The following is a 19359-nucleotide window of genomic DNA, read 5'->3' as shown; positions in this document are numbered from 1 at the left end:
GTCGGCGGTGTTAGGGGCAGCAGATTAGGGGTACATAAGGATAACGTAGGTGGCGGCGCTTTGCGGTCGGCAGATTAGGGGTTAATAAGTGTAGGTAGCTGGCGGCGACGTTGTGGGGGGCAGATTAGGGGTTAATAAATATAATATAGGGGTCGGCGGTGTTAGGGGCAGCAGATTAGGGGTACATAAGGATAACGTAGTTGGCGGTCGGCAGATTAGGGGTTAAAAAAATGTAATCGAGTTGCGGCGATGTGGGGGGACCTCGGTTTAGGGGTACATAGGTCGTTTATGGGTGTTAGTGTACTTTAGTGTACTTTAGAGTACAGTAGTTAAGAGCTTTATAAACCGGCGTTAGCCCAGAAAGCTCTTAACTACTGACTTTTTTCCTGCGGCTGGAGTTTTGTCGTTAGAGTTCTAACGCTCACTTCAGACACGACTCTAAATACCGGAGTTAGAAACATCCCATTGAAAAGATAGGATACGCAATTGACGTAAGGGGATCTGCGGTATGGAAAAGTCGCGGCTGAAAAGTGAGCGTTAGACCCTTTTTTGAGTGACTCCAAATACCGGAGGTAGCCTAAAACCAGCGTTAGGAGCCTCTAACGCTGGTTTTCACGGCTAACGCCAAACTCCCATAGCTTTTAAATAACCAGTGCATTAAATGTGGAGATGGGGAATGAAAGAGTTGCACCAGTAGTCATATTTTTTAATTTTATAGAGAAACAATATAGGTATTTTAAAGATGACATCCTCAGAAAATATTCTGATCCACACTTCTTTATTCAGTTATATTAAAAATATATGAGAAACAAACCAAAATATCTGATGTGTTTTAATTTATTAACGTTCAGCAAGTTTGGCTATTTGCTATTGACCTTGTTGAAGACATTGTGATGACTATAAGCTATACAGTGAATTATATCTAGCAGTGCTTTTTATCAGAGGGCTGTATTGCTTTGTGTATTAAAGGGACATTGAACAATAAATCAATTTTACATGAAAAAGGACAGAGTACAAGTGGAGCACAAACATTTGTGTGCATGTGACATGGCATTTATCACGGGTGTTTGCGCTTGTCGGGCTTACCGCTGGTATTATGAGTTGAAAGCAAACTCGATTGTTTTAGCACAATTACGATTTAGAATAATTACTGTGACTTCACAAAACACATCAAAAATACATTGCAAAGTACACTTACACTCATAATAGCACTATCTAATACAAATTATTTTAAAAAAGTGTTGCACACAAAAGTTAAAAGAACTCAAAGATTGAAGGTCTCAGGTATTAGAAACAATAAAGAAAGGCAAATGGCTTTAACATAGACATACATATACATGTCTAAAGATATATATATATATATATATATATATATATATATATATATATATACATATATATATATATACACACACACTGATACTATGTACACATATATTGACTATATATACTGTATATATATATATATATATATATATATGCATTTAAACCCTTTACAGTTAAGTAGATGAAAATCTGAAAAAAACATATAAATGCAGTATTCAAATTTATTAAAGTGTTATATAGTGCATTTACTGTAAATATTTTACATTCTAATGTTCTTCACATAGCAAAATATGTTCTATGTATCTATAAATATCTATTCCTATATATATATATATATATATATATATATATATATATATATATATATATATATACATACAGTATCTCACAAAAGTGAGTACACCCCTGTGTACAGGGTGAGTACAGGCTGTATAACAGTGGAAATTTGCTGTCCCCTCAAAATAACTCAACACACAGCCATTAATGTCTAAACCGTTGTCAACAAAAGTGAGTACACCCCTAAGTGGAAATGTCCAAATTGGGCACAAAGTGTCAATATTTTTTGTGGCCACCATTATTTTCCAGCACTGCCTAAACCCTCTTGGGCATGGAGTTCACCAGAGCTTCACAGGTTGCCACTGGATTCCTCTTCCACTCCTCCATGATGACATCATGGAGCTGGTGGATGTTAGAGACCTTGCGCTCCTCCACCTTCCATTTGAGGATGCCCCACAGATGCTCAATAGGGTTTAGGTCTGGAGACATGCTTGGCCAGTCCATCACCTTTATCCTCAGCTTCTTTAGCAAGGCAGTGGTCGTCTTGGAGGTGTGTTTGGGGTCGTTATCATGTTGAAATACTGCCCTGCAGCCCAGTCTCTGAAGGGAGGGGATCATGCTCTGCTTCAGTATGTCACAGTACATTTTGGCATTCATGTTTCCGTCAATGAATTGTAGCTCCCCCGTTCTGGTAGCACCCATGCAGGCCCAGACCATGACACTCCCACCACCATGCTTGACTGTAGGCAAGACACACATGTCTTTGTACTCCTCATTTGGTTGCTTCAACACATGCTTGACACCATCTGATCCAAATAAGTTTATGTTGGTCTCATCGGACCACAAGACATGGTTCCAGTAATCCATGTCTTTAGTCTGCTTGTCTTCAGCAAACTGTTTGCGGGCTTTCTTGTGCATCATCTTTAGAAGAGGCTTCCTTCTGGGACGACAGCCATGCAGACAAATTTGATGCAGTGTGCGGCATATGGTCTGAGCACTGACAGGCTGACCCCCACCCCTTAACCTCTGCAGCAATGCTGGCAGCACTCATACGTCTATTTCCCAAAGACAACCTCTGGATATGACACTGAGCACATGCACTCAACTTCTTTAGTCAACCATGGTGAGGCCTGTTCTGAGTGGAATCTGTCCTGTGAAACTGCTGTATAGTCTTGCCCCCTGTGCTGCAGCTCAGTTTTAGGGTCTTCGCAATCTTCTTATAGCCTAGGCCATCTTTATGTAGAGCAACAATTTTGTTTTTAAGATCCTCAGAGAGTTCTTTGCCATGAGGTGCCATGTTGAACTTCCAGTGACCAGTATGAGAGAGTGTGAGAGTGATATATATATATATATATATATATATAAGACAAAGAAGTATATCCAGAACTCTCTGTTCTGGATATACTTCTTTGTCTTATATTTTGTGGATTGTGGGGAATCCACTTCTCTTGCCCAGAACAAGAACTTTTCAAGTTTATGGGATACCAAGTAATAACCTCCTCCAGGACTTGCGCCCAGAATATCATTTGGCTGTGAACAGCGGTATTGTATCACCAACCCCCATTAACAAAGAGTGCCTTCAAGATACGAATATAAAACTTTTAAAAGGAAGAAGCTTTCAACAACGGGACCGCACCATCTGATTGGACACTGAGTCCCCCAGCTGATGGTGACGTCATCGAAGATATCATCTTGTGAATTGAATACAAGTTGCTCGACACGGAGAAGGACTGTACCATCTGATTGGCTACTAAGTCCCCAGCTGACGGTGATGTCACCAAGAGTAAGTGGATTGGCCAGGTCCTGAGCACGTGGTACGCCACACGGAGCTAGCACAGGAAGAAAGGCTTTTGCGGTCTGTACATGTATGCTACCTTAGGATACTGGCTTATTCCAACTACAGCTCGAAATTGATTGCAGACTCTTCACGTTTTCATCTTTGGTGGGTGAGTGAACATACCGCTAGTTTCTAAAAGCTAAGATTTTATTTAAGCGCACTGGTATTGCTGGTTTTGACTTCATATTCAGACTCACAGATTGCCGGCTACGGGTATAAATACGCAGAGCGGACCCCTGCATTATGGCTTCTATGAACTCTTGTGAGTTATGAACTATTCCAGCTACATTAGTACCATTAGCAATACAATTATTTTGCTAAAATTCATACAGACACCACGCTCCTAAGACTGGTTCGCCAGTCTATTTGTTTATATATATATATATATATATATATATATATATATATAATTTAATATGAAAAGACCAAATAATTAATTTATATATGAAGCTGTTTGTATCAGCTTGATTACTGTAAATTGCAGTTCTTTGTTAGTTGGTCTGGGCTGGGTAACACCCTGCTGTGACTAGATACACATTACAGGCCAGGATGTTTCAAATTATCCACTTTAAAGGAAGTCTGTATACAGAGTTTTCCTATCTGAAATGTAAATATAGCTATATGAAATTACATCTGGCTGATATTCACAAGGTATATATGTGATATTAAGATGTTAACTGAGAAAGTAATTGGGTCCATACTGAAGGTATTATAATCCTTTTAAATCCTCTCATAGAAAATGTGATTTTAAAATGCATCTTTTAAAATACCATAAGTAATATACCTATGTTTAGTATGAAAATACTCAGGGTAAATACTATAAAATAATCCCATACATATTGGACATATAATTTATCAATGCTGGAAATTATCTATATATTTAATGAACACTTTAAGTTAGATATTAAACTGTTAGCAGTATTGATGATAAGACTGCATTTCTGGTTGTCTGCTGCCCCCTAATGAAATTAATATGGTATTGCAACCAAAAGGTATTTGGCTGCTCAGGGAGGCATTTCCCAAATAACCAATGATATGTTCAGCACCGAGGGCCAATGGGAGACAAGCTTCGGTAAGGGCCTATCAAATTATTGTGGGAATGATTAAAGAAAAGGAGGAGTGGGTATCTTGAATAAGAGCCCACACACACTAGACAAAGGGACAGACTCAAAGAAGCATAACTTTTTGACTGAGAGAGAAACGCACAGGTCTGTGCCAAGTATATTCTCTGCAAATTTTGGGACACTTTCTTAGCAGAAGAAAGATAACAATTTTGAGGCCTGTATCCTTGCAATAGTGGACTAAATCCTTCTTATATAACCCACAAGAAACTCTGGAAGCTGAATTCTCATACTGGTTATCTGGTGATGTATATGGTTGATCTATATGTTATATTTAATAGATTTTAAAAAAGGTATTCTAAAGCTATAGTTAGATTGCAGCCAGTGATTCAAAAGGGATATTTGGTATTTTAAGTTTATATTCATAGTCCGATGTAGTTTAGAACTAGTCCCATTAATGCTAAATAATTTTATTTGCTAGAAAATAATTTGCACTCCAGACTTAAAAGTCAGTGTTATTATTGTGAACTCTCTTAGAACTGTACATAAATTGGCTATGTTAGTTAAATTTCTCTGGTGTTTATTAAGTTATTTGTAGCTATTGTGATATTTTAACAAGTATTTATTGTGAGTAAAGGTTTATTTTAGAGGTATATTTTGGTTTGCTTTGTAAAGAATATTGCTACGGAATAAGCATGCATTATTGATTCATAATCTAGTTTCTACATAAATATAATTCATATATACACACATACACAAAAAACATCAGATATATGTGGAAATATTTATTTATGAATAAATAGAACATATTCTGTTATGTGAAGAACATTGGAATGTGAAATATTCATATTTTCATGTAGGGTTAACGCACAGGAGAATATGCAATCAGGTTTCCTTCTATGGGGTAATACGTGAACGCGCATGTGATATTCTAACTGGCTATTTGCGCTGGTCGGGTTAGTGCACAAGCAAAAACAGTTTACTTTTCACTCATTATATTGGCGCAACCCGACACGTGCAAAAAGCTTACTTCTAGCGCAATTAACGTTGTGCTCCACTTGTAATCTGGCCCAGAGTATTGAGCTTTTCCCACACCTCCCTCTAGTCATGGGTGCCATGATGTTGAAATCTAGCTTTCAAGGCATTCTAGTGCTGACGTGTTTGCACATGTGCAAAAACTATCATTCAAATACCTGCAGATAAATCTAGGTTCTAAAATTGTGTCACCCATTATTAGAGTGAGGCGCATAAAACATATTTAGTGTTTAATATTCCTTTAAAACTTCAAAGCTATTCACAGCTAATATGCATAAAGTTTTATGTTTCTGAAATAAATAAGTTAGAAGATTATCGGATAGCTGAAATATATTTAATAGATGATATCATTTCTGTTGAACATTTTTCTATTTTCGAAAATAAAATAAATGAGTCAAAAATAATTATAGTTTTAGTACTAAAAGTGTTATTTGCATTTTAATGATTTTATTTTAACAGGCCTATTTTCCAGATCTAATGGTGACCTATTCAAGTGAACTCAATGGTGCAATAGCTACTGCAGATATATTAAAGGTAAGTTGAGAACTTTACATCATGAAACTATCATGCACCTTTTACAAATCTTACGCCTAGATTTAGAGTTCTGCGTTAGCCGTCAAAAGCAGCGTTAAGGGGTCCTAATGCTGCTTTTTACCGCCCACTGGTATTTAGAGTCAGCCAGGAAAGGGTCTAACGCTCACTTCCAAGCTGCAACTTTTTCATACCGCAGATCCCCTTACGCCAATTGCGTATCCTATCTTTTCAATGGGATCTTCCTAAAGCCGGTATTTAGAGTCTTGGCTGAAGTGAGCGGTAGACCCTCTACCGACAAGACTCCAGCCGCAGAAAAAAGTCAGTAGTTAAGAGCTTTCTGGGCTAATGCCGGTTTATAAAGCTCTTAACTACTACTGTGCTCTAAAGTACACTAACACCCATAAACTACCTATGTACCCCTAAACCGAGGTCCCCCCACATCGCCGCCACTCTAATAAATTTTTTAACCCCTAATCTGCCGACCGCACACCGCCGCCACCTACATTATCCCTATGTACCCCTAATCTGCTGCCCCTATCATCGCCGACACCTACATAATATTTATTAACCCCTAATCTGCCCCCCAACGTCGCCGCCACCTACCTACACTTATTAACCCCTAATCTGCCGACCAGACCTCGCCGCTACTCTAATAAATGTATTAACCCCTAAACCGCCTCACTCCCACCTCAAAAACCCTATAATAAATAGTATTAACCCCTAATCTGCCCTCCCTAACATCGCCGACACCTAACTTCAAGTATTAACCCCTAATCTGCCGACCGGACCTCGCCGCTACTCTAATAAATGTATTAACCCCTAAAGTTAAGTCTAACCCTAACCCTAACACCCCCCTAAAATAAATATAATTTTAATCTAACGAAATAAATTAAATATTATTAACTAAAGTATTCCTATTTAAAACTAAATACTTACCTGTTAACTATTTTAATTAGGGTAGGGAATGTTTTTATTTTGGGGGGCTTTGTTATTTTATTAGGGGGCTTAGAGTAGGTGTAATTAGCTTAAAATTCTTGTAATCTTTTTTTACTTTTTGTAATTTAGTGGGGTTTTTTTGTAATTTAGTTTAGTTTATTTAATTGTAAGTAATTGTAGGTACTTGTAGTTAATTGATTTAATTTATTTATTGATAGTGTAGTGTTAGGTTTAATTGTAACTTAGGTTAGGATTTATTTTACAGGTAATTCTGTAATTATTTTAACTAGGTAGCTATTAAAAAGTTAATAACTATTTAATAGCTATTGTACCTAATTAAAATAAATACAAAGTTGCCTGTGAAATAAATATAAATCCTAAAATAGCTACAATGTAATTATTAGTTATATTGTAGCTATATTAGGGTTTATTTTACAGGTAAGTATTTAGCTTTAAAGGGACAGTCTAGGCCAAAATAAACTTTAGAGCATGTAATTTTAAACAATTTTCCAATTTACTTTTATCAGCAATTTTGCTTTGTTCCTTTGGTATTCTTAGTTGAAAGCTTAACCTAGGAGATTCATATGCTAATGTCTTAGACCTTGAAGCTTACCTCTTTTCAGATGCATTTTAACAGTTTTTCACCACTAGAGGGTTTTAGCTCACATATTTCATATAGATAACACTGTGCTCATGCACGTGAAGTTATCTGGGAGCAGGCACTGATTGGCTAGACTGCACGTCTGTCAAAAGAGCTGAAAAAGGGGCAGTTTGCAGAGGCTTAGATACAAGATAATAACAGAGGTTAAAAGTATATTATTATAACTGTGTTGGTTATGCAAAACTGGGGAATGGATAATAAAGGGATTATCTATCTTTTAAAACAATAAAAATTCTGGTGTAGACTGTCCCTTTAAATAGGAAGACTTTAGTTAATAATATTTAATTTATTTCGTTAGATTAAAATTATATTTAACTTAGGGGGGTGTTAGGGTTAGGGTTAGACTTAGCTTTAGGGGTTAATACATTTATTAGAATAGCGGCAAGGTCCGGTCGGCAGATTAAAGGTTAATACTTGAAGTTAGGTGTCGGCGATGTTAGGGAGGGCAGATTAGGGGTTAATACTATTTATTATAGGGTTTTTGAGGTGGGAGTACGGCGGTTTAGGGGTTAATACATTTATTATAGTGGCGGCGAGGTCCGGTCGGCAGATTAGTGGTTAATAAGTGTAGGTAAGGTAGGGGCGACGTTGGGGGGGCAGATTAGGGTTTAATAAATATAATATAGGTGTCGGCGATGTTGTGGGCAGCAGATTAGGGGTACATAGGTATAATGTAGGTTGCGGCGGTGTCCGGAGCGGCAGATTAGGGGTTAATAATAAAATGCAGGGGTCAGCAATAGCGGGGACGGCAGATTAGGGGTTAATAAGTGTAAGGTTAGGGGTGTTTAGACTCGGGGTACATGTTAGGGTGTTAGGTGCAGACTTAGAGAGTGTTTCCCCATAGGAAACAATGGGGCTGCGTTGGGAGCTTAACGCTGCTTTTTTGCAGGTGTTAGGTTTTTTCAGCCCAAACTTCCCCATTGTTTCCTATGGGGGAATCGTGCACGAGCACGTTTTTCCAGCTAGCCGCTACCGTAAGCAACGCTGGCATTGAGAGTTGAAGTGGCGGTAAATTAGGCTCAACGCTCCCTTTTTGGAGCCTAATGCAGCCCTTCAGAGAACTCTAAATACCAGCGTTGTTTGGAAGCAGAGCTAGAAAAAAAACACGCGTAGCTAATGCACCCCTTTGGCCGCAAAACTCTAAATCTTGGTGTATATTTCATACTCTTGTCTGCATCTCTGTTGATTTGCCAAATCATATCTCATGAAGATGCAAGAATCCTGCACGTACATGTACACTTACAGACTCAAATGGTGATGATTGGCCTGTTTATGAATATATACAGCTAAGCTGACCCACCTGTGCTGAGGCATTTTATTAGTCCCCACCAAGTTCATAAACCTAAATTAGTTAAAGTTTTATTCTATGTTGCACCTTTTATCTATTCCCACAACTCACTCCAATTTATATGTAGCAAGTTTAGCGCTATTGTGGCCTTGTAGGCTTGTATGCAGGGTGCCAGCTGTCCTAAAAAAAAATCAACCTGCGTGTCAGTAGGGAAAGGTGGCAGAATGGGTCATGCAATGGCTCCTCCCCAAAACTCTTTATTAGGCTCCACCTGAAGAACTGTATATAAATAAATATAAAAATCCCTAGTTACTAGACATACACACAGATATAGCATTTTACTCCCACTTGCTGGTTGCAACCAACAGAGAGCAGTATTTTGTTCCTCATGGTAACTAATAAAGAGCTGGAATTTTATTCCCAGTACCTACTAGTAACACAATAAAGAGCAATTTATCCCCTTGTCTGCCAGTAATAATGCAGCGATTTGTTTTTACTCTCCTTGGCTACCAATAATACACCCATTAGTAAATATAGACACTTTACATCAGTAACACACACAAAGCAGTAATATAATCCAATTTATACCAGTGTGTGTTAGTATATATATATATATATATATATATATATATATATATATATATATATATATATATATATATATATAAATCTAATTCATTGGAACTACCCACAGACAAAAAAAAACCAACAAAAAACTGTGATCATAAACTGTATTACAGGGTATTACCACACTCTTTATACATGTCTGCCTCAAAATGCACATAAACTAAAATTTCATAGGTGTACACCTTCCGTAAAACATGATACAAAGGCTCTATAGAAAGAAGGGCTCTTAGTGCTACGGCACGCCCTATTAACGATTCCCAAGGCTCCACATAACCAAACAAAAGTTCTACCAGCTATCAGAGCACATAGTGCAGCTGCACACTCTTAAATCATGGCCTGTAAAGTAGTGAAACAGATTGTCCCAGAAAAGCAACGACTTATAATTCACTTACGGATCCAGGACGACAGCGCTACCATGGAGCCGAATTTCCTTAGCCTCAGGTTACCAATCGCATACCTCCCAACATTTCAAAATTCAAAAGAGGGACAACCCAGCCCCCCCCCCCACGGCAAAAAAAATGAAAAAATGTGGTGGGCGGGGCTTAAAAATCATAAGACCAAAGTAATATAAATAAAATTCTAAATAAAGTCATATATTTTAATATACTTAGGCAGCAAATCAAACACAAGCTCAAACCACTGGTATGGCTATGTGAGCTATGTATTTAATAAGCCTTTGCAAAGACATTGCTAAATATTTTTATCTTAATTGGACATTTAATAATAAATTCTTTAAAACTGCTCTCTGCATTCACCATTAATATTCTAGATTATGGTCTTTAAAGTCAGCAAAAATGCACAGTAGCACACTACATAGCATACACTTACACATGCAGATACACACACACTACATAGCATACACTCATACATGCAGATACACACACACTACACAGCATACACTTATACATGCAGATACACACACACTACATAGCATACACTTATACATGCAGATACACACACACTACATAGCATACACTTATACATGCAGATACACACACACACTACATATCATACACTTATACATGCAGATACACACACACACTACATAGCATACACTTATACATGCAGATACACACACACACACACTACATAGCATACACTTATACATGCAGATACACACACACACTGCATAGCATACACTTATACATGCATACACACACACACTACATAGCATACACTTATTCATGCAGACACACACACACACTACATAGCATATACTTATACATGCAGATACACACACACACTACATAGCATACACTTATACATGCAGATACACACATACTACATAGCATACACTTATACATGCAGATACACACACACTACATAGCATACACTTACACATGCAGATACACACAAACTACATAGCATACACTTATACAGGCTGATACACAGACACTACATAGTATACACTTATACATGCAGATACACACACACATTACATAGCATACACTTACACATGCAGATACACACCCACTACATATCATACACTTATACAGGCAGATACAGACACTACATAGTATACACTTATACATGCAGATACACACACACATTACATAGCATACACTTATACATGCAGCATACACTTATACATGCAGATACACAGACACTACACAGTATACACTTATACATGCAGACACACACACACTACATAGCATACACTTATACATACAGATACACACACACACACACACACACACAGTTATGGATACAGATAGACACACACACTACATCATATATGGGTATCTGTAATTCATTGTATGGGGTCCTGGGGTTGGCAAGCACATTAGCTGGCAGTCTGCGGCTGCCACTGTTCGTTACCCTGGTATTAGCACTGCTCATTGTATAAGACTGAAGGCATGCTACTATTATCATCAGGGGTTAGATATCATCACTACCAGAGGTGGGTTAGAGAGGTCACCATTGCCCAGTGGTCAGAGTGTATACAGCCTTCTTACTCCTGCTTAACCCACACACCATTCCTTTTCAACAGGTATCTAACCCTGTGAGAGCAAAGCCAGCTGCTTCTGAGTATGAGCCCAATAGAATTTTTTTTTTTTTTTAATGCCTAGGGCAAATTGGGACAGATGGCTAGCAACCCGGGACAGGGGGATAGACCCCTAAAATCGGGACTGTCCCGCAAAAATCGGGACAGTTGGGGGGTATACAGGGTATTACCACACTCTTTATACATGTCTGTCTCAAGATGCACATAAACTAAAATTTCATAGGTGTACACCTTCCGGAAAACATAATACAAAGGCTCTATAGAAAGAAGGGCTCTTAGTGCTACGGCACGCCCTATTAACGATTCCCAAGGCTCCACATAACGAAACAAAAGTTCTACCAGCTATCAGAGCACTTAGTGCAGCTGCACGCTCTTAACTCATGGCCTGTAAAGTAGTGAAAAAGATTGTCCCAGAAAAGCAACAACTGATAATTCACTTACGGATCCAGGATGACAGCGCTACCATGGAGCCGAATTTCCTTAGCCTCAGGTTACCAATCGCATACCCCCCAACATTTCAAAATTCAAAAGAGGGACAACCCCCACCCCCCGCACGGCAAAAAAATTGAAAAAATGTGGTGGACGGGGCTTAAAAATAATATAAATAAAATTCTAAATAAAGTCATATATTTTAATATACTTAGGCAGCAAATCAAACACAGGCTCAAACCACTGGTATGGCTATGTGAGCTATGTATTTAATTAGCCTTTGCAAAGACATTGCTAAATATTTTTATCTTAATTGGACATTTAATAATAAATTCTTTAAAACTGCTCTCTGCATTCACCATTAATATTCTAGATTCTGGCCTTTAAAGTCAGCAAAAATGCACAGTAGCACACTACATAGCATACACTTACACATGCAGATACACACACACTACATAGCATACACTTATACATGCAGATACACACACACTACATAGCATACACTTATACATGCAGATACACACACACTACATAGCATACACTTATACATGCAGATACACACACACACACTACATAGCATACACTTATACATGCAGATACACACACACACACTACGTAGCATACACTTATACATGCAGATACACACACACACTACAAAGCATACACTTATACATGCAGATACACACACACACTGCATAGCATACACTTATACATGCATACACACACACACACTACATAGCATACACTTATTCATGCAGACACACACACACTACATAGCATACACTTATACATGCAGATACACACACACTACATAGCATACACTTATACATGCAGATACACACACACACTACATAGCATACACTTATACATGCAGATACACACACACTACATAGCATACACTTACACATGCAGATACACACACACTACATAGCATACATTTATACAGGCAGATACACAGACACTACATAGCATACACTTATACATGCAGATACACACACACACATTACATAGCATACACTTATACATGCAGCATACACTTATACATGCAGATACACAGACACTACACAGTATACACTTATACATGCAGACACACACACACTACATAGCATACACTTATACATGCAGATACACACTTATACATACAGATACACACACACACACACAGTTATGGATACAGATAGACACACACACTACATCATATATGGGTATCTGTAATTCATTGTATGGGGTCCTGGGGTTGGCAAGCACATTAGCTGGCAGTCTGCGGCTGCCACTGTTCGTTACCCTGGTATTAGCACTGCTCATTGTATAAGACTGAAGGCATGCTACTATTATCATCAGGGGTTAGACATCATCACTACCAGAGGTAGGTTAGAGAGGTCACCATTACCCAGTGGTCAGAGTGTATACAGCCTTCTTACTCCTGCTTAACCCACACACCATTCCTTTTCAACAGGTATCTAACCCTGTGAGAGCAAAGCCAGCTGCTTCTGAGTATGGGCCCAATAGAATTTTTTTTTTTTTTAATGCCTAGGGCAAATCGGGACAGATGGCTAGCAACCCGGGACAGGGGGATAGACCCCTAAAATCGGGACTGTCCCGCAAAAATCGGGACAGTTGGGGGTTATGCAATCGTTTTCTCTAGAAGCAAGCTCCTGATCCTTGTAGTGCCGATAACACTGTATACCTGGGACCTGAAGTTGCAGTAATCCCTGGGCTGTGTTTTAGCACATCTCCAGACTAGCGTTTAGAGCAGATCCAGGCCGCCAAACAGACTTCGGCTAGTAGTGGAGAGCACAGTACACGCCTGACCGAGTTACACATTCACAGATAGGATTTCCACTGCGGGCTTTGTCAGATACCACAAGGAGAGAGTTAGGGAGCATCAGTACGACATTAAAAAAGCTAATATCGATATTGCCATTGAAAGACATTTTGCAGAGACATAGTATTCTTTGTTGAAGAGTTACCTAAGTGTTTGTCTGGAACACCACATGGCATGAAATAATGCTGACATCTGGTGGTATTGCATATGGAGAACATTATAGCAAAACTGTTGCCATATAGTTCTCCAGACACATGTATGCTCCTAAGCTTACATTGCTGCTTTTTAACAAAAGATACCTAGAGAAAGAAGAAAATTTGGTAATAGAAGCAGTGGCATCACTAGGGTTGGTGTCACCCGGTGCGGTAAGTTATGGTGTCACCCCCCCCCAGAAAGTAGACACACACAAAAACACAGGCACACACACACATACAAACACTCAGACACACTTAAATACATACTCAGATGCACACACAAACACTCGGAAACACACTCAAACACACACACAAAAACACACACACAAAAACCCTGAGACACACACACACAAAAACAATGAGAAACACACACACAAAAACTCAGACACACACATACAAAATATGTAAACTGTACTGCATTAATCATAAAGCTCATGCCTAGAGCTGCTCCCTGGCTCAGCAGAACATCAAATGAAAGATAAACACAGCACTCTAAAATAAATCACTGAAGAAAAGGTTTAGGTGCGCAAACTATGAAAATTCTGCTCTCTGACCCTGTTCCAAGTCTATCAGTGCACAGCCCTGGGCCGCATGTCACTGAGCAGTGAGCACAGATAGGCAGGCAGGTTTGGGCTAGCAGCGCAACTTTGCAAGCCCTATGGCACACCCACAACATTCATAGTGAAATTGGGCAGGGGAAGAGCAAAGTACAAACAAGCAAAAGCAGCTGGGAAAACTATTTGTTGAAATTGCAGCACTGGCTCAAGGGGCAAAAAAATTGTGTGTCTACAACTTCCCCAGTCCCACTAATGTTCACAAATGCCAGACCCTCTAATAAAATAATCTATGCATCTCAAAATTGTATTTCTTTGAATTTCCTTAAAATTTTTTTTTTTTTTTGGTGTCACCCCCTGGAGGGTGTCACCCAGGTGCGGCCCGCACCCCCTGCACCCCCCTAGTGACACCACTGAATAGAAGTACAAGTTGTTTAAAACTGTATGCTCTATCTGAATCATGAAATACAAATTTTGTGTTTTATGTCACTTTAACTACAGTGTTTTTTTTAATAAAAGAAAAATGTTAATAATAATTGCTGGTCCTTTATATGCTTGATAAAACATTTTTTGTGTGTTTAGTACCTAGTAAATGTTTTGAAGAAATGTTTTATGTTGTTATTTATTTATGTATCTTTAATTCTGAAATGTGTGTCTATTGTCACATTGCCTTCACTTGATCTAAGATTGCTGCATAACTGCATTGTGTCCTTATTTACCTAGATGTTTCTCAGTACAAACATGTATCCAGAAGTACACAGTTACTTATACATGGCAGAAAAGGGGAAAAAGTCATGGAGAAAAATGTTTTTTGTTTTACGACGCTCTGGACTATATTTTTCTACAAAAGGAATTTCTAAGGTAACTTTCAGAAATAAACTAAAGAGAAAATTTCAGTTTTTACTGACAGACATAATGCTCAGTTACAATCAATCAGTCTATATTAATACACAAATTGTTCACATATGTCATATGTACAGTTTAACACATGCAGTACACATATGTCATATATGTACAGTTTCACACATACAGTACACAGATGTCATATATGTACAGTTCATATGTACGGTTTCACACATACAGTACACATATGTCATATACATACAGTTTCACACATACAGTACACATATGTCATATATGTACAGTTTAACACATACAGTACACAAATGTCATATACGTGCAGTTTCACACATACAGTACACAAATGTCATATACGTACAGTTTCACACATACAGTACACATATGTCATATATGTACAGTTTCACACATACAGTACACATATGTCATATAGGTACAGTTTCACACATACAGTACACATATGTCATATACGTACAGTTTCACACATATAGTACACAGATGTCATATACGTACAGTTTCACACATACAGTACACATATGTCATATATGTACAGTTTCACACATACAGTACACATATGTCATATAGGTACAGTTTCACACATACAGTACACATATGTCATATACGTACAGTTTCACACATACAGTACACATATGTCATATAGGTACAGTTTCACACATACAGTACACATATGTCATATATGTACAGTTTCACACATACAGTACACACATGTCATATATGTACAGTTTAATACACACAGTACACATATGTCATATATGTACAGTTTCACACATACAGTACACATATGTCATATATGTACAGTTTTACACATACAGTACACACATGTCATATATGTACAGTTTAATACACACAGTACACATATGTCATATATGTACAGTTTCACACATACAGTACACATATGTCATATACGTACAGTTTCACACATATAGTACACATATGTCATATATGTACAGTTTAACACACAGTACACATATGTCATATATGTACAGTTTCACACATACAGTACACATATGTCATACAGGGAGTGCAGAATTATTAGGCAAGTTGTATTTTTGAGGATTAATTTTATTATTGAACAACAACCATGTTCTCAATGAACCCAAAAAACTCATTAATATCAAAGCTGAATAGTTTTGGAAGTAGTTTTTAGTTTGTTTTTAGTTATAGCTATTTTAGGGGGATATCTGTGTGTGCAGGTGACTATTACTGTGCATAATTATTAGTCAACTTAACAAAAAACAAATATATACCCATTTCAATTATTTATTTTTACCAGTGAAACCAATATAACATCTCAACATTCACAAATATACATTTCTGACATTCAAAAACAAAACAAAAACAAATCAGTGACCTATATAGCCACCTTTCTTTGCAAGGACACTCAAAAGCCTGCCATCCATGGATTCTGTCAGTGTTTTGATCTGTTCACCATCAACATTGCGTGCAGCAGCAACCACAGCCTCCCAGACACTGTTCAGAGAGGTGTACTGTTTTCCCTCCTTGTAAATCTCACATTTGATGATGGACCACAGGTTCTCAATGGGGTTCAGATCAGGTGAACAAGGAGGCCATGTCATTAGATTTTCTTCTTTTATACCCTTTCTTGCCAGCCACGCTGTGGAGTACTTGGATGCGTGTGATGGAGCATTGTCCTGCATGAAAATCATGTTTTTCTTGAAGGATTCAGACTTCTTCCTGTACCACTGCTTGAAGAAGGTGTCTTCCAGAAACTGGCAGTAGGACTGGGAGTTGAGCTTGACTCCATCCTCAACCCGAAAAGGCCCCACAAGCTCATCTTTGATGATACCAGCCCAAACCAGTACTCCACCTCCACCTTGCTGGCGTCTGAGTCGGACTGGAGCTCTCTGCCCTTTACCAATCCAGCCACGGGCCCATCCATCTGGCCCATCAAGACTCACTCTCATTTCATCAGTCCATAAAACCTTAGAAAAATCAGTCTTGAGATATTTCTTGGCCCAGTCTTGACGTTTCAGCTTGTGTGTCTTGTTCAGTGGTGGTCGTCTTTCAGCCTTTCTTACCTTGGCCATGTCTCTTAGTATTGCACACCATGTGCTTTTGGGCACTCCAGTGATGTTGCAGCTCTGAAATATGGCCAAACTGGTGGCAAGTGGCATCTTGGCAGCTGCACGCTTGACTTTTCTCAGTTCATGGGCAGTTATTTTGCGCCTTGGTTTTTCCACACGCTTCTTGCGACCCTGTTGACTATTTTGAATGAAACGCTTGATTGGTCGATGATCACGCTTCAGAAGCTTTGCAATTTTAAGAGTGCTGCATCCCTCTGCAAGATATCTCACTATTTTTGACTTTTCTGAGCCTGTCAAGTCCTTCTTTTGACCCATTTTGCCAAAGGAAAAGAAGTTGCCTAATAATTATGCACACCTGATATAGGGTGTTGATGTCATTAGACCACACCCCTTCTCATTACAGAGATGCACATCACCTAATATGCTTAATTGGTAGTAGGCTTTCGAGCCTATACAGCTTGGAGTAAGACAACATGCATAAAGAGGATGATGTGGTCAAAATACTAATTTGCCTAATAATTCTGCACTCCCTGTATATGTACAGTTTCACACATACAGTACACATATGTCATATGTACAGTTTCACACATACAGTACACATATGTCATATGTGTACAGTTTCACACACACAGTACACGTATGTCATATACGTACAGTTTCACACATACACTACACATATGTCATATATGTACAGTTTCACACATACAGTACACATATGTCATATATGTACAGTTTCACACATACAGTACACATATGTCATATATGTACAGTTTCACACATACAGTACACATGTCATATGTACAGTTTCACACATACAGTACACATATGTCATATATGTACAGTTTCACACATACAGTACACATATGCCATATGTACCGTTTCACACATACAGTACACATATGTCATATATGTACAGTTTCACACATATAGTACACATATGTCATATACGTACAGTTTCACACATACAGTACACATATGTCATATACGTACAGTTTCACACATACAGTACACATGTCATATAGTACAGCTTCACACATACAGTACACATATGTCATATATATACAGTTTCACACATACAGTACACATATGTCATATACGTACAGTTTCACACATACAGTACACATATGTCATATATGTACAGTTTCACACATACAGTACACATGTCATATATGTACAGTTTCACACATATAGTACACATATGTCATATATGTACAGTTTCACACATACAGTACACATATGTCATATGTACAGTTTCACACATACAGTACACATATGTCATATACGTACAGTTTCACACATACAGTACACATATGTCATATGTACAGTTTAACACATACAGTACACATGTCATATATGTACAGTTTCACACATACAGTACACATATGTCATATGTACAGTTTCACACATACAGTACACATATGTCATATATGTACAGTTTCACACATACAGTACACATATGTCATATATGTACAGTTTCACACATGCAGTACACATATGTCATATGTACAGTTTAACACATACAGTACACATATGTCATATGTACAGTTTCACACATACATTACACATATGTCATATATGTACAGTTTCACACATACTGTAAACATATGTCATATACGTACAGTTTCACACATACAGTACACATATGTCATATATGTACAGTTTAACACATACAGTACACATATGTCATATGTACAGTTTAACACATACAGTACACATATGTCATATGTACAGTTTCACACATATAGTACACATATGTCATATACGTAGAGTTTCACACATACAGTACACATATGTCATATGTACAGTTTCACACATGCAGTACACATATGTCATATACGTATAGTTTC

At 38.0% G+C, this 19359-nt stretch overlaps 1 protein-coding gene across 1 annotated transcript in view; it reads left to right on the top strand.

Moving 5' to 3' along the window:
• GRB14 (growth factor receptor bound protein 14) overlaps window positions 1-19359 on the top strand; it is a 171984-nt gene that overhangs the window by 91830 nt on the left and 60795 nt on the right. Inside the window, exons 4-5 of the mRNA XM_053698386.1 lie at window positions 5995-6069; window positions 15312-15449. Coding sequence (XP_053554361.1) covers window positions 5995-6069; window positions 15312-15449 — 213 coding nt within the window. The remainder of the gene's footprint in view (window positions 1-5994; window positions 6070-15311; window positions 15450-19359) is intronic.

The sequence above is a fragment of the Bombina bombina genome, chromosome 1, assembly GCF_027579735.1.
Source record: "Bombina bombina isolate aBomBom1 chromosome 1, aBomBom1.pri, whole genome shotgun sequence".
NCBI lineage: Eukaryota > Metazoa > Chordata > Amphibia > Anura > Bombinatoridae > Bombina > Bombina bombina.
This window is presented reverse-complemented; position numbering and strand designations above follow the sequence as displayed.